Raw genomic sequence first — 27,553 nt, forward strand, 5'->3', positions numbered from 1 at the left:
CGAAAATTTTCGCGATTTTTAAAAGTGCCGGAATAAATTAATTGTGGCACTATTCCGACGTAATTTCGCGAGGGAAATCGATTCGGCGCAGTCCCAATACGCTGCGATCAACGCATCGAAAGTTACAGCCAAAAACGAAAACCTGAAATTTCGACATTTTTCAGCAGGTGCTTTTTTCCTCGTATCTTCTCTCCCGTTGATCCCACGCTCCTTTTGCTGCGTTTTCTGAGTTCCTTGGGGTCCAATTGTTCGGGAAAGAGTCATACGAATTAATTCTGAGACGAAAAATTTTTTGGTCAAAAAAAAAGGAAGGTTAACCCCTTTGTATTTTTGGCGAAAATTTTCGCGATTTTTAAAAGTGCTGGAATAAATTAATTGTGGCACTATTCCGACGTTCTTTTGCGAGAGAAATCGATTGGGCGCAGTCCCAATACGCTGCGATCAACGCACCGAAAGTTACAGCCAAAAAACGAAAACCTGAATTTTTGACATTTTTCAGCAGGTGCTTTTTTCCTCGTATCTTCTCTCCCGTTGATCCCACGCTCCTTTTGCTGCGTTTTCTGAGTTCCTTGGGATCCAATTGGTCGGGAAAGAGTCATACGAATCAATTCTGTGACGAAAAATTTTTTGGTCAAAAAAAAAGGAAGGTTAACCCCTTTGTATTTTTGGCGAAAATTTTCGCGATTTTCAAAAGTGCTGGAATAAATTGTTTCGTACACTATTCCTACGTAATTTTGCGAGAGAAATCGATTGGGTGCAGTCCCAATACGCTGCGAGCAACGTATAGAAAGTTACAGCGGAGAAACGAGAACCTGAGTTTTCGACATTTTTCAGCTGGTGCTCTTTCCTTCGTAGTTTCTCAGCTGTTGATCTTACGCTCTTCTCGCGGCGTTTCCTGAGTTCTCAGGCGTACAATTGGTCCGGAAATGGTCATACTAGTCCAATCGGAGACCAAAATTTTTTCGCTCAAAAAAACAGTATGGCTTACCCCTCTGTATTTCTGGCAAAAATTTGGCGATTTTGGAAAGTGCTGCAATAAATTGTTTCGCGCACTATTTCGACGTAATTTGGCGAGAGAAATCGATTGGGTGCAGTCACAATCCGCTGCGAGAAACGTATAAAAAGTTACAGCCGAAAAACGAAAACCTGAGTTTTCGACATTTTGCAGCTGGTGCTCTTTCCTTCGTAGTTCCTCTGCTTTTAATCCCGCGCTGTTTTCGCTGTGTTTTCTTAGTTTTCAGGGGTACAATTGGTCTGGAAAGGGTCATACTAGTACAATCGAAGACTGAAAGTTTTTCGCTAAAAAAAACAGCAAGGCCTACCACTGTGTTACGTGGGGGTTTACGTGTACTGAGCGGTGATAGTTAATGATGAATGGAATAATCAAAGATGCTCCACATCAACGATAATGGATAAAAATCAAAACTCAGAATACCTACCTTCCAATAAGCCGGTAATGTAGGTACGTTGTTGCCTAGTCCTATACAGGTTTGTGAGAGTTGTTCAAATGGTTGAGGCTAATCTATAATAATGAAAATGGGAAAAGGTCGTCGTTCAAAATAAATGGTTTGAAGTGATTCATCTGGTAAAAGATAAAGTATATTCTGTAACAATGAATGACGATAATGACGTAGGACCCGAAAGTAGCAATTCAATAAAGTGTTTGAGTAACATACAACAGTGCACGCTGACGGACGAATTTATATTCAAACGCAGAGAAGCCGCAGAATCACTAAATTTGACCGTTTGCGTGTTTGAGCAAATCGTGTGTCATTCTGTTCTAAATGCTATTATTTATTTGATGCCAAGAACATCTATCCTGAACGATACTTATAACTAGCTGGTCGTGATTATTCGATATTGTATCTCTCTTTTTAGATTATCTTGAATTAATTATAAAGTGGGGCCGAGCTGAAGACTGGAGAATAACTCTCTGAATTCCCAAGGAAATTGCCTATAGCTGGACACCAATTCTTGTTACTGTTATTTCGAATTGTGTTCAAATCTTGGAAACAATACCTTTGATCTAATTAAGGGTAGTGAAGCTAGCCACCAACTTTAGTCTTACTTTTAAATGGATATTACACCAGTCAATTTTGATTAGAAAGGTGAAAACAAGAATTCGTTCGCTGTTGGAGATTAGCATTCGGATTGACTTATCTTTAGATGTATTCTTGTGGTGATGAGATCGAGAGCCGTCGGTAGGTCGGTCTGTGTCAGTAGTATACTGGAGCAGGGCCTCACCTCGAGTCCTTAAGGGTGGATGAATGATATTGGAAACGATGAACCCGGTCCCTCAGTCTTGATTATCAAAAGTTACTTTTCACAATAAATGTCCATATGTTTCACTCGTGGTTTTGATATGTAATGGTTTGTATTATTATTATTGAAATGATTATTTTACGGAAGTGATAAAGTTCTTGATTATTATAGTAAATGCTTAATATTACCAGAACCGGATTGAATCTGGGCTAAACTTCGTTTATTTAAGGAAAATGGATTATCATAAAAATGTCTATTCTCGAAGATATAAGAAATAGTAAAGAACAGGAAAGAATTTAGAAGGTAGGAGATAGTGAGTCTTTTGTAGCTAACAGAATAACTGAATGTTCGGATTTGACGAATTAGCAAGAGTTTTTAGGCCGGTCACAACTAAGATTTTCCAAACGCTACTATTACTCGAGAAGGGCTAATACGGGTTGACGTCCACGCACCTCGCGACTTGACAGACGAAAGACATGGCTGCTTGGGCCTGAGGATATTAATAGGGAAAAATCTGCAGTTGCAATAAGTTGCAACGGTAATTAGCCAATTAAGCGCGGGGGCGACCTCCCGGTGTCCAAATCTACACGGTCAGCGTTAGTTCGCGCCTTTCGACGGTGTTCCGACGATTCTCAATCTCGTCACTTATACGTACAAGATGTTGACAAAAGGTATCTTAAGATAATTCTCACGCATTCATCCACACATCTTAACAAATAATCTATTTTAATTTGGTGGTTGCAAAGGTAGTGGTTTATCCTAATTATTGATGATAATTTTCACTTAAAAATAGAGATATTCCCGGGCTGAGCGCCGCTGTTACTAGGTCAGTAATTTTATAGCGCAATTCTTGGTGTCAGCAAATAAGATACAATGTCAGCGGATTCTGAGGACTGTATGTGACCTTATTAGAATATGAGATTGTGATGAAATAATTGAAGAAATTAGAGAAATGAAATGAAATGGAATTTTGAAAAGGGTACGCCAAGGCGGTACGTCGGGGCGTAACACCTTTGTATTTTTGGCGCAAATTTTGGCGATCTTGAAAAGTGCTTGAATAAATTCTTTCGTACACTTTTCCGACGTAATTTTGCGAGAGGAATCGATTGGTCGCAGCCCCAATGCGCTGCGAAAAACGGATCAGACGTTACAGCCAAAAAACCAGATTCAGTATTTCTGATATTTTTCAGCTGGTGCTCTTTCCTTCGTACTTTCTCTGCTGTTAGTCCCACGCTCTTTTTGCCCTTTCCAGGTATAACCCGAGGTGGTTGTCGGAGGTGGTTGACGGTGGTTGGAGGTGGTCGGAGGTGAACGAGGAGGACGATGATTTGTGCTGGGTGAGTAAAACATTTTTATAATATTTGATGGCAATGTTGATTGTATTTGATATATAATTTTGCAAACTTGTCACGCTGACAATGAATTATTTCAATTCATTTTTCGCGCGAGCACAAACTCAGTAGATATTAATGCGCTAATAAAATGTATTATGTAACTGATTCCTTAATTAATTACATTAATCCTTACACAATATTTTTAATGTGTTCTTATACTGTAAATATATACTACTGTTCCCGGTATAACCCTAGGTGGTTATCGGTGCTTGTTGGAGGTGGTTGGCGGTGGTTGGAGGTGTTCGGAGGTGGACGAGGAGGAGAACGAGGAAGACGAGGAGAACAAGGTGGACGAGGATGACGAGGATTTGTGCACTGTGAGTATAACATTCTGAAGTATTAAACAGAGTAGCAGTAGGGTTAGGAGTAGGATCAGGAGTAGGATCATGAGTAGGAGTAGGAGTAGAATCAGGAGTAGGAGTAGTAGTAGAATAGGAGTAGGATCAGAAGTAGGATACCCTACCCTACTCTACCCTACCCCTTCCTACCGCCTACCCTATTCTATTCTTTCCTACCCTACTGCCTACTCTACTTCTCTGGCCACCCTTCTACTCCTAATCCTATTCTAACTTATACTATTCCCACTACTACTCCTATTCCTACTTCTCTTCCTGATCCTACTGCTTCTATTCCTACTTCTACTCCTACTCCTTCTCCTACTTCTTCTCCTTCTCCCACTTCTAGTTCTGATCCCACTCCTATACCTGATCCCACACCTACCTTCGACCCTACTCACACTTCCACTCCTGATCCCACTCCTACTCTTGACCCTACTCCTACTCCTGACCTACTCCTACTCCTGCTCCTGATCCTACTCCTCCTTCCACTCCTGATTCTACTCCTTATCACACTGCTCCTTCTACTCTTGATTCTATCCCTAATTCTACTCCTGATTCTACTCCTACTTCTACTCCTGATCCTACTCCTGATTTCACTCCTACTCCTGATCCTACACCTACTTCTGATCCTACTCCTACTCCTACTCCTGATTCGACTCCTTATCCTATTCTTACTCCAGATCCTACCCTACCGTGCACAAGTTGTCGTCCTCCTCGTCGTACACCTCCGACCACCTCCAAGCACCGCCAACCACCTTCAACAACCATTCATGACCATCTTGGGTTATACCTGGAATAGTGATAAATATTTTCAGTATAAGAACACATCAAAAATATTGTGTAAGGAATAATATAATCAATTAATCAATCAATAATATAATAAATTTTACTAGCGCATTTATAGCTAATGAATTTGTGCTTGCGCGAAAAATGAATTGAAATAATTTATTGTAAACATGACAAGTTTGAAAAATTTCAAATAAAATATAATGACAATTGTTATGCAATTTTATAACAATGTTAAACCCACCGAGGACAAATCCTTGCCCTCCACGTCCACCTTGTTCTTCTTGTCTTCCTCGTCCTCCTCCTCGTCCACCTCCGACTACCACCAACCACCCCCAACCACCTCCAGCGACCACTGCTAACCACCTCGGGTTATACCTGGAATAGTCACAAATATTTTTAGTATAAGAACACATAAAAAACATTGTCTAAGGATTAATATAATTATTTATTGAATTATTAATATAATAAATTTTATTAGCTCATATACAGCTACTGAATTTGTGCTTGCGCGAAAAATGAATTGAAATAATTTATTGTAAACATTACAAGTTCAAAAACTTTTAGAGAAAATAGAATCACAATCGCCAATAAATATTATAAAAATATTATACTCACTGTGCACAAATCCTCATCCTCTCCGTCTGCCTTGTTCTCCTCGTCTCCCTTCTCGTTGTCCTCCATCTCCTTGTCCTCTGCCTGAAGTCGAGTTTTGCCGGCTGGTCGACCTGGAGCGCAGGAACCACGGAGCGCTTGCCCTGTAGTCGAGTTTCACCAGGTAGTGGACCTGGAGCGCACGAACCATCGAGCGCTTGTCCTGGATGTCGAGTTTTACCAGGTTGCATACCTGGAGCGCAAGAACCACGGAGTGCGTGTCCTGGAAGTCCAGTTTCACCAGGTAGTGGACCTGGAGTGCAAGAACCATGGAGCACTCGTCCTGGAAGCCGAGTTTTACCAGGCTACGTACCTGAAGCAAAGGAACCACGGTGCGTTTGTCCTGGAAGTTGTTTCTCCAGGTAGCGGACCTGGAGCGCAGGAACCACGGAGTGCTTGTCCTGGAAGTTTAATTTCACCAGGTAGCGGACCCGGAGCGCAGGATCCAGGAGATAGAGAACCCGGTACTCGAAATCTGCGGAGCGCGATTCTCATACGTCCGCTCTACTGCGCGGTTGTTTCCAGACTGAGGAATTCGGCTAGCTGATTACTATAGATCGATGACGTCAAGAGAAAAAAAATTTTTTGTGTGACGTCACTTTCTGAACATCCGAACATCCAAACTTTGGTTTCGAACTTTAATACTATTCATGATGATGTATGATGTATGATGTATGATGAAATGATATGATGTATAATGATTTTAGTTTTTACATTTCATACAGAAAATACGCACTTTATCTTTCCTGCCGATTCCAGAATCAAGCGGCTAGGCCCTTCGATGGTCAGCCGTTGACTAAAGATGTATTCTTCACTTAACGGGTCAGCTAATAACGCTGCCGTTCTGCGACAGTTGGATCATAACACTTTTTGCTCGTACCTTTCAAATGTGTGTTAAAATACACTTGAAGTTTTAAGAAGCTTCGTTCGGTCTTTCCCTATCAAAAAAAAAAAAACAAAAATGTTGTCGACAATCACCTTCTTAGGTCTTTAAATCAGGACACCGTGTTAAATACTGTTTCATATACGGAGCATCCATTTCATCTCGATTGAAATTAGCGCATCCGTGATGCATTACAGTTACTCTGAATGTTTTTCCATACGAACACTTTTTAAAAAATAATTCTGCTTCTCTACCTGACGTAGATACTTCACTTGCGACTAGCTAAAATAGCGTTTCGATTCTATGCCCACGATAATTCAAGATCGAGAGAGCAAATGAAAAGTCGTTGCAATGATTATCAATATTAATATTATGGAATACATCGAGTGCGTATCGAATAGAATCCCGTTTCGAAATGAATATTTCTTCTATTTTTATATCATAGACGTATTATTGTAGATAATCTAGTTTATCTCCTGAAAAATTATCAAATTTATAGTATGCATCACCTATTAATCGTAAATGGATCATACAGATTAATATCGTACATGGACCGCATATACATATATACTGTCTGGTCTCTGCATCATTATTACATCTGATCTATTATTATTTACGATCTATGTATCCATACTTGTCTCGGGTACCTATACTTTAATTAAATCACTGTTTTGCTGCGAATTTCGCAAGAAATTTATTCGTATTATCATGTTCTTATATCGCCAGCAAGTTTGTAAGTACACACAGGCTGAGTACTGGCTTGGGCTTACCATTGCGAAGACTGTGCTACTTGGAAGGTGAATGCGGCCAGCATCATGTCGAAATCGGTAAACTCTCTGATGTTCTGCAATAAGTTCTCAACTCTACCGTTGGAACATCTCAGGGAGCGCAAGCGCACGACGATTTTTGGTTGTCACACCAAAGCCCATTAGGGCAACTGTCTTTATATTCTTTAGTCAATGATTCAGGTATCAACATTATTGTATGTATAAATCTTCGAATCTCTTTCAAAGCAAGTGCATTTTTATCCGAAAATTGAAACTCTTTCACATATAAAAAGTATGTGTACATCATTTCAAGATGTTTATAAAATACACAGTTTTCAATTATACTTGAGTCCATGTTGCAACAAAACTTCAGGTAAACATCAGGCAATAATTATCACAAATGTGATAGAAAAACAATTTCCATCACTTGATTGAATAATTCCATCGGTAACCGACATCTAAATGTAAGATTGATCAGATATTTGTTAGTTATATGATCCGGAGAATTTCTCGTATTGGTCCGATTCATTATACACCTGAGGCAGTCTCCGTGTTCTTTGTTAGGAATTCCGAGTTTGAGAATATGTATCCCCGATGAAGTCGATGCTATTTTACCCGGGATTTCAGCATTTTTCCGGTAACCCAGAGAATACAATTGTGTCATAATTTCAATGCCTGAACTTCATCTGTGGGATAGTAAATTATATTATCATCAAGAAATTTCTTGGAATGAAAATCCCCATACTGACTGTTAATAATTTAACCATAGTATCCAAGGATCGAACGCGTCATTTATTTCCGTAAAAATCTGCGAGCATAATTATATGTTGTGACTACAAACGGGAAACCCGATTTTCAACATGCTTTGATTCGTTTCATTACACATCCGCACATGTCCGTGTTTACATGAACGGAAGTAATTGTATTTTTCATTTGTATCAAAACAACTTGATAGATTTTATCGCCAAGTGATCTTCGAAGTTCGAATGTAGAATCGTGTCCGTCTACTAACACTTTTTCATGTCCAACGTATGTGACCGTCGCACCTGGTCAGAAGCGCACAAGTTTCATCAACCCCCACAGTTATCCCTTCGCAAGCATTTGTTCCGAGGACATCGCTGAATGACGCAGGCTCAGAGCCGCCTATAGCCCCATAGGTACATATAGATAAAAACCGGAAATTGGGCAAGGGACACCGGAGATTGGAGGAACGCTAACCGGATGAAACGTTACACGAGATGAGAAGTGCTTTATCAGATGTTGGTACGCGATAATTCATGGGCTTTGCTTTGCAGGCTCGAGATTTCGCGACATCCTAATTCTCTGTGTCAACCTGCTGCGCAGCACATAAATCAACGAGTTCTCGAAAATTTCAATCAACGGTTTACGCCTCACGGTTTAGGGAAGCGGGATTTGGTTAAGGAAATTATTACCAGGATTCTTCATCATTTATGCCAATAATTACGTACATTTTACTATTTCGTAACACAGTTATGACCAGAATTTTTCATGTTTACTGCTATAGATATTACATATTCTACGTTTGGTCCTTTTCTATGCATAATGAATTCTTCTTTGTTCATTTCGATGGTCGATCTTTTCCGCAACGTGTCAGGCCAGACGAGTATGACATCAATCAACCGTTTTTCAGCATCGTCTTTTCTCCGCCCATTATTTCACCCTCGAAATTCGAACAAAAGATAAGAAATTAGCAAGTCTGAGCTACGCAATTATATATACGCTGCGATGGACTCTTATTCTATACGGAAATCAGATCCGCTTTATAGGTATATACAATATGTACAAATATACCAGGTCTACACTTTCCCAATTATAAAACACATTACACGATCGATCTTACTTATACATATGTAATATCATAAACCGTATAGCTGCATTTGCGTTCAAGAAATTCAAAGGATATTAGCGCTTTACGGCTCGGTATCGGAAATTGTCTAATTTCCTTTCCCAAGTATCCAAGTTCCGATAAAAATACATTTATATATGAATAAGACTAACATGTATAATGTTTGTGGATGGATGATTCATTTCAGATGTCATCGTTCGTGAACGATGTCGGCGGTGTATGGTTTGCGAGTATGAAAAATCCTAACAAAATTAAAGTTTCTAAGCGTCTAATTTCCTCTGATTTTTACACTACATACCTGAATAAAATAAATTCTCGTGAGTAACTGCAACCAAAATTTGATGGATCTCCTCTTACCTCCAGTTATTATACATTCTATAGCATAATGTGTATATTACAATTCAACTTAACGCCGATATTAAATACGTACAAACGATTCTTGCAGTTGACAAGTATTCAAAATAGTTTTTACGTAGGCATGCTCAAAGTCCGAGTCTTACACGGCGTTCCTTGAACACTGTAGAACCGATTCAGTGCACTTGAAGACGGTCACTAAAGTCGAATAAACCACTAACTACTTTCTTTTAGAAGCACGGCAAGGTCGGAGGTCGCGACTCGCGACGCAGCGACTTCCGGCACAGGTGATTCTGGCGTTTCCGGTGTGTCAGGTTCGACCAGCGGTTCGGTGGATTGATTATTCGCCCGAAATCGGTTCTGCGGCGAAGCCGCATCTGCGGCTTTTCGCTGCTTCGGCGAGACGCGAAGCGCGTCGATATTCCGAAAATTCGACGCCACGTTAGTCCATGACGATTTCACCGATATTCTGGCGCGACGTCGTCGCCGCTTCGGCGACGATTCATCGCCAAAAAGAGCGGTGTCCCCGAACCCAATTCCCCGGAGGAACCAATTTCCGAAACCCCTTTTCTCCCAATCGCTTCCGCTCGACGCATCGGTCATCTTCTTGCGTTTCTTGCGGTCACTTGAGCCCCGCGTACTTTGATCGGCGATTTCCGCAGATACTCCGTCTTCGGTGGATGGAACTTTCGAGTAATCCGCAGCCTCCTCTCCGCCGAATCCTTGCAGCTTCGATTTTTCTCTCGTTGAGAAAACGGCGCCGTCCGTACGTCCGTTTATTGCACCATCTCGGCGAATCTCGGCGACAGCTTCGAACGGCTTGGACAGCGTGTTCTGGTTCTTCGTTCGTGGTTTATTTTCGCTCTGCGAATCCTCGCCGCTCTCGTTTTTTCCACCGAAATTGAACAGTTTTGATATACGTAGCTCCGATTTATTTGGGCAGGTCTTATTTCTGCTCGGCGAAGTGATCGTCTTCATTGTCTCAATAATCCGCTTCTTTATTCTCGTCACGCTCATCGGACTGATCTTTGGTGCCGTCTGCTGCTGCCGCTTTCCACCAATCTCCTTTACGTAACAGTCATTTTCCCCCGACTCAGCCGTTCCGCCGCTCTGCAAGCCCGAAAGCTTACTGGCCCGTCTACCGAAAAATTGCGCGACTGTAATCTGAAACAAATTTACACAGATATTAGGAAAAATTACTTCGAGGAGAAAGGTTTCGTGAAAACGTGAACATTTTGAGGATATTATCAAGTGAACCGGCAAAGAGATGGTATCAATTAGATAAAATTTATCGCGTGTGCGGGGTTCAAATGAAAATTCAGTGACGTAGAGAAAAAAAACTAGGTAAAAACGGTCCAAAAAATTTCAATCATGGCAATCAATTTGCGTTCCTATGTAGAAACTATATCTTGAAAATGCAGGTTGATAATCTGGAATTCACAAATTTCTACCAAACAAAATCTGATCGACGAATTCAGATCAATTGCCTCATTTACAATCGTATTTGTAAGCAGGAAATTGGGGAAAAGCTTAAGAGGCTTTTTGCTAAGCATTTAGCCGGATCAACTAGCCAATTTGTTAACTGAAAACTTAGAATTTTATCATGGTATAGCCTGCATAATTTTGTAAACTCAACGATATCACATAAATATTCGTAAAACTGATTTAGCAAACTTTGTGAAATGAGTTATAATTTGAATCTCATACCACGAACAGCCTCGTTATTTTCGCAGCGATATGAGTTAAGTCTTGATTTTGTCAAGTTTACCAAATGAATATTTAGTACGCGAGGAAACAATTTTCTCGGCTGTTGCCTTGGCGTAAAAAATTCAAGTGCTAGGCGAAAAACCACCGATGAATAAATTTATGGAGAAACCATGTATTTTCAGTATAAAAGATATTTATAATTATGAAACAAGGACGTAATTAAAGAGTTTTTGACCATAACCGTTGACTCTAATTCCTATTATATTTACAGATACTCTAGATTGTTCTTTTCTTTGTAGATACAGTGATCTACAAAAAGATTAACTAATAGATGTATCGCAAATCGAAGAATATTACCAAAATCCTGATCAGGCCGCAAATATTTTACACGAATCTGTTCAGTCAGGTTTAGACTGGCTTTAGAGGCTTCAAGGACACAGTGGGGCCCTAATTCGAGCTGATTTACGGGATCAGAGTCTTTAATCCAAAGTAATGGGGCGCTAATATGATCTTAAACAAGACGAAAATTAATTCCATTTTGAGGTAAATTTATAACTCGGTGCTCCAAGTTGGAATTTTCGAATATAATCAAGCCTGCTATAATCGGAGGCTATAAGCCGTACCGCGATGGTTACATCGGCCTGCAGACTTTGCTCTTTGGTTTCTGTTTCTGGCTAAAGTGAGAGAGTGCTGCTCACTCACACAGAGGCGAGACATATCCGACATCACACGATTTCGCCAGGTTTCTACTCGTACCTCATACCTAAAGGAGCCAATACCATTTGGTGCTAGAGTTCTCTCAAATAAGCATGGCGCTTTATCTTGGTTGGAACACCTGGCTACACGCTCGATACGTGCCTCGTTCAAAACCGCAATATTAATATAGGATTCCTGAGTCGGACAGGTATTCAGGCAGCATCACAGCAGTTATGGTGACTGGAAAAAGGAAGGGGTCCTTAGTCTGAATGAAAAGTTTCGGAGAAGTGAAAAAACCGTGCGAAACACTCTCGCCAATTTCGATTTAGCAAATTGGAATTAACACGAATGGAAAAACTTCATTATTGTTCAATAGAAATGGATCTCGGCAAATTCGAGTAACTCAAGCTCAGACATCTGAGGAAGGCTGTTTAACCCATTTCGTCCCAAATGTCCAAAATTTGTATTTTTGTTTATCAAAAAAATTCCAACGCGATATGAACGGGATGATCAAAAATATACCATTAGTGCCCTTTACAATGGTCGGTATTGCTTTTTCATTGTCAGAATATGCGATTTTTGCGAAAAAACATGGAAAAAATGGTCATAACTTTTTTCCAAAAAATCGTAGGCTGATTTTGACCATGCCATTCGAAAGAAGAGATCAACAGCTATCGATTTATGTTTTTTTTTCTTTTTTTCAAGCGACGCTTTGATCGAAAGTTACATCGCGGAAAGTCGTGTACAAATTTTGGACATTTGGGATGAAATGGGTTAAAGTTTAGCCAGAATGCTTTTTCCCAGATTTCGTTGCAGAGATTTGTCGAAAAGTCAATAAATATAGTAACCGATAGAGCGAAACTTGAATTGAACGTTTTTTTTTTTTTTTTTTTTTTTTTTTAAACAAACTATTTTTCGGTAAATGTAATTTGTTGGTTTCTTTTTATACTCGCAATAAGTGGGTTCGTCTAGATACTGCGGTCGGAACGAAAACTAGATTCAATTAATTTCTGCGTCCAGGCAACGTACGTTGTGTGTATTGGCAGCTGGAGGAGTGGCACGTCATTCGCCTAAGAGAAATTACGGGATGTATCGCGATTCGATCGGCATGCTTCTCCCATGGTGAATAAATGTTACGACTAGCTATCCCACTTCATTATCTTATTAACCAAGGATATTACTCGTCTTTCTAGTCTTCCTAGTGCTAATAATTGCCCTAATTTCTGATTTCCGATCAGTTAGGATACTGTTTATTATAACAATACGACATGGTTTTAATTGCGCATAATAATAAACTTAATAATATTTTTTCACGTATATATACACGGTATTGGCAATCGCAATAGATTGAAGTTGAATGTATTAACTTCTAATAACAATAAATAAGTTTAATAATTAATAGAGTCTTTAGGTTTTCACCAGACGCCGAACTCGAATCAAATTTTTCATCTTCATTTTATGATTTTCAACTATCGTAGAAAGAGAGCTATGTCGCGCTGAGGTTCCTTCGAAAAAGAAAATCAGACATTGACCTGCCTTTAAATTTCATAACTAAACACACTGGCGAAGAAAATAAATAAACCATTTAGTCCAGAAGTCTATAATACGCTGTTGTACCAGATCATTTGCACTGTCTTTTTTCGAAATAAAGAGAAGAAGATCATTGTCACGACGAATGCTTACCAGAGCTATCAAGACCACGAGAGCCAGTATCGCAACTCCGTACCAATGGTCCGTTATCCATCGTTGAAAAGTGGCTAAGCTTGCGTCCGATAGAAGGAGTCGTCTGAGGGTGGCCAATGGTCCGCTTGGGTCGACCTGGCAAGGATAAGAACGTGATATTTTACATTTTAAACGCTTTGTTTCATTTTTATCGACGAGATTAGCGAATGGGAACATATTTGTGTACGCACCTCCCGACACTTTTGAAAGATATCGCAGTATCCGTTATAGTCGTTACAAGGTGTCCCTGGTTTCGAAAACATGTCAGGAATATCGTAAGGTGGCAAATTCCAAGCGAAGGAGGATCTGAAAATTGTAAAAAAATATTCCCGTGATTAAAGATTGCACTAGAAATAAAAAAAAAATACGCGGCAATAACATCTCGTGAAAAAATTACAAGCAGGGCTGATTTTCGCCAGGTATTTTGCAGCACAGCTCGCAGCTCTTGGTCGGCGGATCGTCGGGCGCAGCGATGCATTGGCACGATTCTAGACCATAGGCAAGGCAGATGCTCCCGGTGCATTCCTGTGAAAAAAAAAGTTAATGATAAAAAGTGAACAAAGTTGAAGAATTTTGTTTCATCAAGACTAGCGTTACGCATTGGGGGATTATGAGAGTGATGAATCGCTTTGAAGGAAAGGTAGAAACTTGAAACGTTTCCTCCCTCTCTCGTCTGGAACCTTCGTGTAACCAACTGCTACTCGAGGTATTACTCTCATCAAAAAAAAAAAAAAAACAGGAGGAAAAAGAGGGAAAGCAGAAAGTTTATGGACGAAGATGAGTCGTGGCGAGAGACTACTGCGAACCATTCCGTGTCTGACTCCATTCCTAATTACTCGTTGGCTTAATTAAGAGGAAGCGATTAAATGTGGCCAGACTAGTTGGGACCAAGACGAATGATCAGCGGTGTAATAAGAAGGGAGAAAAAAAGAGCCGGAGAAGAGAAGAAAGAGAAACTCGCAGCTAGAAGAAGATTTCATTGCACCCTTCGAATACAAAACTTTCATATTCCCTGCTCCGCGATAGATCATTCCAAGCTGAATGAAACAAATCTGTAGCGGACGGAATCCGCTACGATGCGTTACACATGTGAAAAAGTTCTGGCAGGAGGCACGTTGTCACGGGTATTACGATTGTCCGTGGCGGATAAAGTGCCACGTGCGAAATATCAGCGCCATGAATAGTTGATCAACCGGGAGTTGAGTGGGGGCGAGGGTCTGCAGCTGTTTGGTGTTCAATATTCCCAATCGACGGTTCCTAATCTGCAAGTACGATAGGCAGATCTGCATGTATTGCAAGTTTGCCATTGCCACGGAGCTCACTTGGTGTAGACAACGATGTTACAAAGGTGTCGTTGCCACACGGGAGTTCGGCCATTATAACTTTCGAAACTTTGTGCCGCGCTGCGATTACAAGTGTTCCGTTTGTCTTCCGATAATTTATGGAGCTACACACCTCGCTCGAGGTCCTGGCTTGCGCGAACACCGGTATGAGTCGAGGCATATACGAGAGGTACTCGTAACTCTTAGTTAAATAGTTTATCTCGTGGAACGCCATGCTGTGGACGAGAAAGTCGTATATTTTTAGAACGTCCAGAAGAACAAGTAGGAAAACAGTGGTAATAACTTACCGAAGAGCGAAACAAACTCTTCGGAATATACGTATGTATCCCATCTGTACGATTGCTGTGTGTAACGCTTGGTTGATGAATGAATCTGATCCCAGATTCAGGGACGAAGAGTTCATCATTCCGAGATGGAACGTATTTCACGTCTGCTTCATGAATTCGAAAAAAACTTGGTTATATAATTTCAAACGTGCTTAAGCGGAGTCTTCTTCTTCTTCTCACCAAAGTTTGCTAATTGGAAACAATTTCCGTATATACCGAACGAACAAATTCACATCTTGGAGCAGACAGTTTAGATTGTTTGGAAACCACTATAATCGACTTCCAACACTGTGACTTAAGGGTTCATCACTTCGCAGATTTAGCAAAGCACTCGCGACTCCGTTCCTACTATCTCATTTCTCGTACCCAAGTTCATAGGAGTTTCCACAATCTTGTCATACTCGTGTTGCCCCAACTGAAGCAGAGATTAATAACAAAGAGGCTTTACGGCGCTTCGCAGTGTTCGCTAATCCTGATCTTAACTTCGTGTCGTTTACTTTGATACAAGAGACAGCTTGAGAAGATTCCTATGAGTCGTTCTCAGTGTTTGCTCTCGGTGTGTGCTTAAGGCTTTCGTAAAAGCGGGAAGGTAAAAAACGAAACGTTACAGGTGTTCACCGACGCGTACGACAAAATGATACCCAGATGGAGATCTTTTTGAATTTATTTGAATATCCAGAGACGTTGGCGACACACTGACCCTGACAGAATTTCTTCTGCAGTGTAACAGCTGTGAACGATTTTATTCCCCCACACAGAGACGAAGCCACATACAGAGGCTGGGAGAAATCCGCGTGCTTGGAGATCAATACATCAGAGGTAAATGTGACGGGGTGATACGAGGAGGCTGTAAGTGGTTTCGAGACGAGGAACAGAACGATACGTACCGCATAAGCTATATGCCGAATGCCTATTTACTGTTGGGATGAGATACTCACTCCCATGTAGCAGACGAACTCCTCGTTGCATATGGTTTTGTTGGGTTTGTTGATGGATTGCGGACACTGGGGACCATAACCGTCGCAAAAGCTCGCATCTCGGCATCCGTTATCGTCCCTGCATTTGTCTCCGTTTCGCAAAGTGCATCCAGACGTACAGCAAGGCCCCTTGACAGATCAAAATACAAAATTAATGACAACTTCGGTAATCAATGCGGTGAAGAGGATCGTGAATTAATACAGGTTTTAATTTGACGCGACGTTGGCATATTTCGAGTATATTTTCAGACTCTGCCAATCGTATCCGACAGGATAAGACCGGAATACGCTCCGCGTAGCCAACGTATCTGAAATGAAATAGTCATGAGAGTCAAAGAAGGCGAGCTCCGCTTCAATCTGGGTTTAATTATATCCTTCGCGTACTGTTACTGCTACTTTTTGCTAACGTTACCTCTACGTCAAAGAATCTGAGGTACGAAAGATAAAATTTTAATGAAATCAGAATTCCTAAGCCTGCAGCAACTATGCGAAACTACACCATGATCATCAGGTACAAGATTGCTTCGCTTGATACGAGCCATTCGAACCCACCGTGTACCTCACATTACCATTTTGGTGTTCCGACCCGCGACGTACATATAGATTCGTGTACATGCACACCGGGTGGCTTTAAAGAAATGGATATTTTTGTCTGAGACTCTACGGATTTAACATCTGGAGAAGAGAGACTTGTTCGAAATACAACGTAATTTTATTCACAACCGTCAAGGCATGTTTACAGCTCAGTAATTTGGATTCATTTGTACCAAATTGTTGATGACGAATATGGTTTCGAAGTATTCGAGAACCACAATTCGCATGAAAAAGATTTCGGGTCGAATGAAGAAGCGAAAGGTTGAACAAAAAAAAAAAGATAAATAAATAATACCGCATTGTTGGGGAACGCGTGATTGATTTTCCCCTTGACAAAACATGAACTTTGCATTTGACGGGTGTAGGTGCGGGATCGAGAGCCGTGACGGCGCTGCGGCAGTGTGAAGAGGAGAATGCTGAAAGCTCTGCGGGCTTCAATATCTCTGATTGAACTTTCAACGCCGAAGCCATCGAGGCTGACAACCGACAAATTCAATCTTCGCTAACATGCAAATGCGCGTTGGATTGTGAGAATGAAAAGGGTGGGACGATCTGATGGAACAAAGTTGTAGGTATCCAATTTTCGTTACAAGGCGTCGACAATTCCAGACGTAATACAACAGTTCGAAAGTTTGGGAATTTCGGGGGAAACAGGGACGAACGATTTGGCGAAATCGTGCTACCCTCTTCTCATGCGCGTAATTTACCCGTGTATAACACAATCGCAAGAAAAATTCGATAAAGTATCTCACAATGTCGAAAGCATGCAACGTATAACTCTCCGAACGTTATTTGATCTCGTGTACAAACCAGCGAGAAAGAAAATTGAAAGCTGAACTCGGTTTTACCGTCGACACTCTTAAGACACCGTTGAAACACGCCGGATTTGTCGAGGCTTTAATTGTAACGACCGGGAACGACGCCGCGCCCAGCGGAAACCGGGGAAATAAATCGCTTTGAAAGAAGCTTGGACAAGTGTGAATCGCACTTGTATCATGCTCCTGGTATCCGGTAAGTACCGAGGGGTGGTGGGCACTGGTGTACCTTATACTTCGTATCCCGCATTTGAGAGGTTGACGCTCTTCCAGCCACAGGATGCTTTGTACATCGGGTCTCGGTGAGCATTTAGCATCGTTTGGTGCCCGAGCGGCACGGCTAAAAGCCTGGATGTTTACACCGAGTAAAAAGTAACTTTTTCCAGCACCCAACTCCATTTATCTTGGACGATCCTAAAGGGGGTAGCAGGACCGGGGTGGTTAGGTCGGAAATTGTCGGAACGGCCGAGCCGCAACTTTGCAGTAGCAGTTGCACTCACCTCGGCAGATGTGATCTATCCATTCCCATCGCTGCAGTGGGTATTCTGTACGTATTTCTGTAGCGAAAGTCTTCCAAAGTTTCTTGTTCTATACGCCACCCGCCACCCGCCTCTCTAATGCACCGACTTCCGTTTTGGAGACTGCAATATGGTAGCTCTATATACGGTTCGTAACGCCTCGGGAAGTTCTGCAACATCGAGAACCCGGAGACGTGCAGCTTTTCCGTCTTTTCCGAGTTGAAAATTCCGCTTCATCACCGTCGAATGGACTCGATAAGAAATACAACCGCGTGGATCGTGGTCGCAGTTTCCAGCGGTGCTTATACACACGCCTTAGGGATTAGCACAGTTCGTTTTCCCCGCGTGTATTCGAGATTCTGCGACAAGATTGTCCGCGTGTTTGCAGAGGAAATGAGAATAATTAATCAAATGAATTGCGGCGGTAGCTCCGGGCCGGTTTCTATATCGCGGGGTAGGAAACTTGGTCCAAAAGCAACGAGAAGAGATAAGATAATTAATCTTACCACTTTGTAAATCAGACGGATACCACCCGCCTCCTTCCACCACCCGTTCGCGTACATAAACCCGACTTTGACTACCTTTAATGGTGATAGATTACCGCCCGAACTCGTTTAGTCTAAGAAAACGTACGTTCGATGGCAGGGAGTAGATTACCAGGGACTGCAGAAGCTCCGCTGGTGGGTTTTCGCTTTTGATACTCAACCAACGGGAACAAGGAATTGAATCTTGGCGATGTTCAATCAGGAGACAGGGTCGCTTCCATCCATCACGAACACTTTCATCAGATTTACACATCAGGACTTTGTGTTGATTTTACGCATAAATATGATCGCATCGTTGTACGAACAAAACTAGGAACGCAGACAGTACACGTAAAGGCGGTACCGTGTATAAACGGAACTTATACCAACCCGGCAAAACTTTATGTCCCACGCCTGCCGGAGGAGTTGGTGTACCTCTACAGGATGTTGCAGCGGTCCGATAACGGAAGACGGTTTACACAGGTCACATCCTGGTACATGTTTGTCCTCAGCAAACCCGTTACATCCCGCAGGATCCTCGGCTCCCTTGGTCCTTCAGCATGTACTATAATACTATCGAACACGCCACGAAGCAACGCAACTCTGACGCAAACAATACGTGCAGCTTCTGCTTTCCGCAACTTCAGTGTTACACTTGTCTTTGATGTTAAAATGGCAGAGACGCCTCAACAACAACCGAGTTACTGGATCAATCGAATGACCAGTAATGGAGGCCGTCGAAGATGATTCGTCAAGGGTGCTAAACGCTGGTTTTTTTCATAGTCTTCGGACCGCTAAAGTCTTTTTATGAAACTATGTTCTCACTGTTCCATTCGTAGGAATGGGAAGCAGTACGTTCAGAGCTGCAGAGTAAACGTTTGAACAAAAAGACAAGACCAGAGGAAATTGGATGTGGCCTACGAGAGTTTCGTCGGTGTACATGAAACTTGGGGAAGTTTTGGCCCAAACTTTGTATTAATATTGGACCCTTTGATTATCAGAGCCGCTGAGATAGCTACTAAAGCTCATCGCAGTAATAAACGTGTAGCAAACACAGTTGCAGAGTAACTTAATTTCATTAATAATTGAGTTGGAGTGGCAAGAAAAGGGACGGGTTTGTTTTCTTAGGCTCTCGAATAACCCCGTCTCTTTTCGTTTGGAGACGATGAAACCGGATGCAATAAAGCCAGCTAGCGGCATCCAATATTCCGTCCTCAACGGAAATCAATCTCGGTTTGGTACGCGAAAAATCCACTGGAACGAATCGCGTGACCCGCGTAAATCAGCCGGCGGTAGGAAAGTCATGTTGTATACGTGTCGTTCAATCTGTATTGTAACCCAAACTTCTAAATCGTCTTTGAGAAAAAATCTCACAGTCAAGGGTCGTCGAAAACAACGGCGCAAGACGCTGCTGCGATTTCCGAAACGGTTTGTCTTCCGGTATTATGAGAATATCAAGTACTCTCACCTGACTCGGGCTGCAGACCGAACCCTCGGTTAACCGACAGGGTATCTCGTGGGCTGGATGATGACGTCGTTGAGGATGACAGCAGGGATCGTTGCAATCCTCTTCCCAACCGCAATCACACTCCTCGCCTTCCTCCACCACACCGTTTCCGCAAAGCGAAGACTGTGGCTCTGTGAAGAGAACAAAAACTGTATCAATCACTCTAGACACAATGCTGCATATGATAATTTTTTCAAACGGTGTATGCCAAAATTTGATAGTTGACACGATTGATTCTACGTTGAATACTGGCGTGTGATTTATCTGCAAAAAAAATCCTATAGTGTCACTTCTTTCAAGTGAAGAATTATTCCGTTGAAAACTCCCGTCGAAGTATCCAAAGGACATTAAAACGTTTTACTGAACTAATTGTGAAAGAACAAATTTATTGACTATGATTTTTTCTCAGTGTATTGCAAAGGTTGGTTATATTCTTCAAATCTTGAAATTTACGCGATGACGTTCAAGAACATTAGAAATAAAGCTATGAGTATATATTTTTTTCGACGATGCCTTGTTTCAGTAAATCACGGATGTTCACACTTGTTTCGATAAGAACGTATGGGTTATAGTGTTGATAAAAGCTTTGAGCATGAAATCCTACTTACTACCGTATGTATCCAAATGCCTATACACACATACTAACAGAAATACGAGGAATGGAACGATGGTATTGTAATTCCCAGTAGGGAAAGAGCTGTCTCGGAATACCAAATGCACCCACATATACCCGGTGACAAGAGCGTTTCACACTAGTGTAGATTAGCGGACACGAGTGGCGTAAAGTGCAGCAGCGAAAGAAGAAAGAAGCTGGTATTGAAAAACAGCGCTTCACTCGATATAATGGACTGCATGGCGGGAGGAAAAGTGGGTCGAGTGCGAAAAGAGCGGTAAAGAAAGATTCAAGAACTCGCTAAGCGACCGACGATGAGTTGAAGCCGAAAATTTACTTGTCCTGAGCTGTTTTTGATACGGGAAAGTTGGCTTAGCTAATACCGCAGCTTATCCACGGCGTTCTAATGAAATATGCAAGGCATGTACTAAACGGGTCCGGGCTTCTTCCCTTTTACCTAGCAAAACTTCAGCCCTGCGCTTTTTCTTCGGTATAGAAAAGCTCGCGAGCCACGCGGGTGACGCGGCTGTCAGCCTAGTTTCACTCTCCATGCAATCACTCTGAATCACCTTCCAGAATCCAATACTCCACCTACTGGTTTGCGCTGCTTACAAGGAGTCTTCCAGCTTTTGTTGGAAAAGGCGAAGGACGCGGTGTCTGAAAGGAAAAACTCCCATGCTGTATACCGTCACACTATGCACTAAACTGGAATGAAAAGCCTCATCGATCACCTAGAGTCTTGAATTTTCGGGGCACTGTCAAACACGTATTCTACGCCCAGTATTATACCAGCACCGGTTGACCTCGTCCCATTCGATACTCGGCCGCATCACGCGATTGGTCAAAGACTTTGCATGTTTCAGGTCAAACTCCGGGAAATATATTCCGTTCGCGTTAGGCTATTGGCAACAAAATCAAGTGTAAATCTCTTGTCTCATCCTAACAGTGACGACAAGTTAAACAGAGAAGTCAGTCGTCAATACAACAGTTTGATATCGCGGATGTTACTTGTTTGTCATTATTGTATTTACCTTCACCAGCTATTTTTAGTCTTCTCATCCATTTTATGGAACGATATGCTGACGATACTTATTGTTGGAGTGAAGTGTACATATTGCGAAAAGTTTTTCGGAATGAGAATTGATTTACAACCACGCGTGATATGCGACGTCAACTCGTGTTATCATCAGATGTGCACCCGTCTTCAAATACGTATACCTAGATCAACGCCAAGTCACTTGATTAACTTACTCACAATGATAGGAAGTCATTTGAATTCACTCGCAGTAATTTAAATTCATGTAGTAAGTCGAGCGTACGACTGACCGTAGAACTGAGAACGGTCAACCCCTCGTCAAAATGAACCGTCGCACGCAATGTTGAGAAAGTACCTGCATCAAGAGCCTAGCGGATACGGTTCGAGTAAGGTTTCCATGTTTGATCGTCGCTGCAGGCGGTTAACTAGCTCTATTGGTTAGTCCTGCAGCTAACGGTGCCTGCAGGGTGTAGATCGGGCCGTATTTGGATGGGTACCGTCAAGGGAAGAGGGCGGTTTCAAAGGGGGTCAGTTTGGAGGTGCAAGCAGCCTGCACGCCGTGTGACTGGTCTATGCATTATGCAGTTTCCCGATAAACTTGTGTCACCGCGAAGCACGGCAAGCTATACGATGTGAACCCGGGTTGAGGAAGGGGTGCATCAAACAGCGTGCAAGTTTCAACTGCATTCACAAGCTAACTGGGACTCCAGCAATAGCTTCGGGTGCATCGCATGGTGATTGGGAGAATGTGAGAGGAGAGATCTTTATCGCGTTGAGGTTGGGCAAATACCGGGGTATAAACTGACCCACGTCTTTAACCGGTAACTCTGGAACTTGCGTCCTTCTGCAGATGTTATAGATATGTTATTAATACACTGGAGGGGCACGCTATCGCTTTAACGCCGTCGGCTGGACCGGGCACCGAATTCGTATTCGATTTGGACCAATCAGCTGCACGGTGCGAGTCAACAAAAGGTGGATCCGATGGGTTGGTGGATAGACAGTCCATTAACTGCGCCTTTGTTGAGGCTAATCGAATGTACCGGTGATACCGTTCGCCAGTTCTCTTCTCAAGCCTTCTTTCTATCCTATCTATCTATCGACACGTATCAACCGGCGAAACCCCCGCAACCCCCGGCGTCTTTGCGTGCTCCACGGGCATTAATTGAATCCTTCAGAAATTTTTCCACCCCTTCCAATAATAATAATAATCGTCTCTCCCTACGTGTCAGAATCTGTTACGTGGATCGCCACACTGTCGGGAAACTCGCCTGCGCCACGGAGAGGGTTCCTAATTCAACGAGACACTGTAATATATGGACCATCACACGCGACTGCCAATTAACGCAATTGGGCGTTCATCAGGTAGTAACAATCGGTGTTTCGCGGTGGTAGTTGAAACCAGCAAGACTTCTTTCAGTCTCAAACTGAATTTTTTAGCGTAAGGTTCATCTCAGGGACAGTGAGGAAGATCATATTTCAGCTTGAAATTTCATTTCACTCACTCGTCGTTTAAGTGATGAGTGGCCAATATTCATTTTAGCCGATGTAATTCTTGTTCATAATATTTTATACTGATAAATTCAGACGCGTTGAGGCACTTTGTTCCATTCCACGGTCCCTCCTACATTTTCATCACATGTAGAAATTGTTCTTATGAAATTTTCCCATTTCATTGTAACAGGCACCCCGGAGATATATTTCAATATGGTAATGCGGCCATTATTTTTATGACGCCACGACAGCGGACAGAGGGTTGTAAAATTGGTTTCACGGCGGTAAGGACTGAAACTACACTTCTTGCCCAGAGGTTTCCGTTACACGATATAATTTGAGAATGCCCTCGAGTTCGGAAATACTTTGAGGTGTTCGGAAAAAAGAAATGAGGAGAAAGCTTAAGCCAGCGTATAACGCAATCTTTGCCGAGAGTTGAAATTAGAATTTCTAATTTGCAGGACAATCACGAGTAAAGGAAAATTCCGAGGGGTGTTTATCACCGTGGTAACGGTCGAGGTGGTTCGAGGCACCGTGTGACCAGCGTTTCGCTGATATTTGCGACAATCCCGGGGCGTGTAACGTAAAAGGGTGCGCGACCCTTTTCCGGAGTCAAACGTCGTCCGGGGAGTTAAATTCGCGCAAGGGTTGCCGAATGAAATTCGAATCCGTGGGGCACGCACCCCGCGTACCCCGTTTAACGGGTTTCATTTAAACAACGGAGGCGGAGACGTCGACGGCGGGTCGAGTGGAGGTAGGGAGCTGGATTTTCCACCCCTGACAGATTCAGGCTCTTGGAATAAATATTTTAAGGAAGCTAAGGGCAAATAGGGTTGCAGGCGGGTGTAAGAATCCGGCAAAAGTGTGCACGATGCCTTTTACGCTGGAGCGGGTGATCAGGGGGATGATGGGGAGGAGAACTGCAGGGGCAAATACGAAGGCCCGGATGTTATTGCCGAACTAGGCGAGGCGGCGAGATGAGCCGGCTGACCCTCTTCACCGCCTAAAACGCCGCCGGATCCTTAGGATCGGGTTTCGGCTCGGCGGACGATGCGGAAGGAAAATTCGAAACGAATGGGAGAATCGCGGTTGTTCCGCCGTTGCCGTCGGTCGAGTCGACGAGATGATCCTCGTCTTAGTCGATTCGACCCACTACTTTGTCCGCAGAATATTCGAGGCCAGTCGGCCGTGCTTAAGGCACATCCCAGTTCACGCTTCGTTCACCGCAACTTGGCCGCATGTGTCGGCGTGATTAGAAAGGCTTCCGCAAACCCGTGAAAAATGTTTGGACAAAATTTGTGTATAACTTACGTAAGGGTGATACTGAATTTATATGTACGTTAGGGTGGTTGAAAAAACATTTGTTTTACACGCTCTGACCCCCTCAAATATTATTGATTGACAGAAAAAAGATCCTATGGAAAGATCAGTTTTTTAGCTTAAATGTAACAGTTGGCTATTGTAATTTTTATTTTCCATTCATTTAACACGGAAAAATATCACCTTTTGTTTGAAGTTAAAATCCCCGTAAGCTGTTCAATATTTTTTGAATTCATGTATAGATCAGCCTTCAGGCTGATTCTGCAAGTTTTTCAAACCTCTATGGCAGAGTATAGGTTTTTACCGAAAAGGAGAAAATCAGTAGTTTTCAGACGACTGTGATGTGTGTTCTAATAATGATTACTATGCTTTGTCATAGAGGTTTGGAAAATTTGAAGAATCAGCTTCAAGAATCTATGCATGAATTTAAAAGATATCGAAAGGTTTACGGATATTTCAACTTTTAACGAACAGAGAATTTTTTTCACGTTAAATGAATAAGAAATAAAAATTAAAATAGCGACATGTTGATTTAAGCTAGAAAATTCATCTTTTACGAGGATTTTTTTCGTATCAAACACTAACGTAAGGGGATAAGAACGAAAAAAGACAAAACCTATTTTTGAACCATCCTAATGTACATGGTACGTCAAGAGTCATGAAATAAATGATATCAGATCTAAAATTTGCTTTTGATTGATGATCATGCACAATTCTGGGCATTGAGTCAAATTCGCTACATACGACACTGAGAGTAATTTCGTTTTGTTAGGATTTTGTACTAGAAAATTATGATAAAATAAGTATCGCTACAGTTTGAATGTTTAAATATTGTTGCATTCATAAAAAATGTGGCTTAAGTAGCTATTTGGTATGATTGTAGTTCTAAGTACTATATTTTCTCGATATTTTATTATTAATTTGTTTGTTCGGTTTAATACTTTTTTCCAATCGAATTATTTAGTTGTAAAATCACTGCGTTGTTGGAATAAAATGAAATAATCGCAACAGTCACAAGAAAGTGTAGCACGAGTGATTATATCCAAGAAGAATATCAACATTTGAGGAAGATTTACCACTTATGGTAACTTCATTCATCATTTGTGGAAACTTTCATAAAATTCTGTATTCAATTAGTGTGGTTTTTGATCTATTTAAATTTTCAATTCATAACTAAAACTCGGCGTCGAGAAATTTTTAGTGAATGATTGCCAACACTTTACACACTTTGTTTGAAAATTGATCATTATTACTAAAGTCAAAGCACGAGCTTTGAACAATTTTTGGTCACAAACTTCGATTAGGCGTAATTAATGTGGCCAGAAACGGATTAAACGATAATCGTGATACATTTTCTGCATGTGACAGCTGAAAATTTCATCTCGGTTTAGCCTACTTCTAAAATCTTAATTTTCGATTACGATAAGAAACGAACGTAATCAATGACTCTACTTGATTTACTTACTTGCATTACTAAAGTCACGTGAACTTAAAATTCCTCCAAGTACAAGCCTGCAAAATTAAAGGACCAACTGCACTCACCGGCAAAGCATCCCTTGGCCGAACGGGCCTTGTTGTTGAGCACAGGGTTGATGGAGAGCAGACTGCAGGGGCTGAAGCGGTTGTTGTTCCGTTTGTCGCCACTGGTCGCCCTGGCGAACATGATGAAGTTGCCGTCTTCACCCCCGGGCGAGCACTCGTCCGGATCGTGCTGCAGAAAGGTCGGTCGGAAATGTTGGCAACGTTACGTGGAAGGCGGCGGGCGTATTATAGAGGCCGATTTTCGAAGGGTAGGTGAAGGGAAAGGGCAGAGGGATGATGTTCGGGGCGAGCGCGGCTCACGTGAAGGACTGGCAACAGCTGTTACGCCTCAACTCCGGTGACGTACGACTGTATGGGTTTTCGATTCCACTTCCAATATGTTATTGCGCTTTCGGTCTCCCACCCAGTTTCACCCCAAGCCACCCCAGACGACGTGACCCACCCCCAGTTACACGCTAAGGTTGCACAAATTTTAAAGGTGGCGCATGCCTTCCGATTCGGTTATATCGACACAAGTTTTACTTACAAGGAAAGTAACCGAGGTGTACTTACTTCGACGATTATCTTTATTCTGTGATACGTTGTGGTACGTAAAGAATAAAATTAGAAACGTTTTCACGCCTAAAGCTCTGCAATAGTTTATCGCACGGTAAGCTCGAAAAAATCCCACTTCTGACACCAGTTTAACGAACTTGTCCTACAGAATAAAATTACGGGGCTCGTTGAACGGAAAGAAATGATCAATAAGGCACAAGTGAATTCAGAGATACGTGTTTATAGATAGAAGTCAGAAACAAGAATGCTTTTACAATAATATCGACTCGCGCAGCAATCTTATTCAATTTCGTGACACATGAAAGCTTTTGTGCGTCTTTTAGCTGTGACGACTACTAGATCGGAAAGGTGGGGCAAGACGGGTTATTTCACCTTTTGTAACAGTATGTTTGATCACATGATTATTTTTAGGTTATTTAGTGGATTAAAATAACCGCCTGAAAAGCAGTGCGCACATTATCGTCTATTGATAGTGAATATTTAATTGGCTCCTACGAAAAATTTCATGTCATTATCGGGAGATCTCAATAAATTCAGTGGTGGAGGTAGATTTTAGGGGCTATTTTTGCCACTTGAACGACTGAATTAGCATGAAAAAAAACGTTTCCAATATTTTTTTTATATACGGCAATACATTACATACAGACGTGAAGAAAATCGATAAGATTCACCTCGGGTGAGTTTTCTTCGTGAGTTCAAAACCCTGTATGCTGGAAATTGGGGTGTTTTTGAAAACTGTGTGTTGACCGATCCACCAACTTTCGGACAGCCTTTCATGATCTAAATTTTGATCCGGTTAGAAATTAGGCATGTTTATTGCACGATGAGATTCGAAAATCGTACCATTTTCAAGCAGTTATGCATTGTTGTTTGTCAATAAATTTTTACGCCAAAAAGCTGGCCAAAAGTTGGTGGGTCGGCCGAAATACTTCTTATCTAGATTTTCACTCTGCATACAA

The 27,553-nt window shown here is 41.9% G+C and overlaps 1 protein-coding gene across 9 annotated transcripts in view; it reads right to left on the reverse strand.

Moving 5' to 3' along the window:
- Positions 1 to 8,532: 8,532 nt before the first annotated feature.
- LOC124215857 (disintegrin and metalloproteinase domain-containing protein 10) overlaps positions 8,533 to 27,553 on the reverse strand; it is a 350,156-nt gene continuing 331,135 nt past the window's right edge. For all 9 annotated transcript variants that reach the window (XM_046619705.2, XM_046619706.2, XM_046619700.2 and 6 more), the window contains 7 exons: positions 26,040 to 26,208; positions 19,996 to 20,165; positions 16,038 to 16,205; positions 13,828 to 13,955; positions 13,622 to 13,736; positions 13,392 to 13,526; positions 8,533 to 10,469 (listed from right to left, as the gene is read on the reverse strand). In XM_046619705.2, coding sequence (XP_046475661.1) covers positions 9,522 to 10,469; positions 13,392 to 13,526; positions 13,622 to 13,736; positions 13,828 to 13,955; positions 16,038 to 16,205; positions 19,996 to 20,165; positions 26,040 to 26,208 — 1,833 coding nt within the window. In that variant the 3' untranslated portion in view covers positions 8,533 to 9,521. The remainder of the gene's footprint in view (positions 10,470 to 13,391; positions 13,527 to 13,621; positions 13,737 to 13,827; positions 13,956 to 16,037; positions 16,206 to 19,995; positions 20,166 to 26,039; positions 26,209 to 27,553) is intronic.

This window comes from Neodiprion pinetum, chromosome 4 (genome assembly GCF_021155775.2).
Source record: "Neodiprion pinetum isolate iyNeoPine1 chromosome 4, iyNeoPine1.2, whole genome shotgun sequence".
In the NCBI taxonomy this organism is placed as follows: Eukaryota; Metazoa; Arthropoda; class Insecta; order Hymenoptera; family Diprionidae; genus Neodiprion; species Neodiprion pinetum.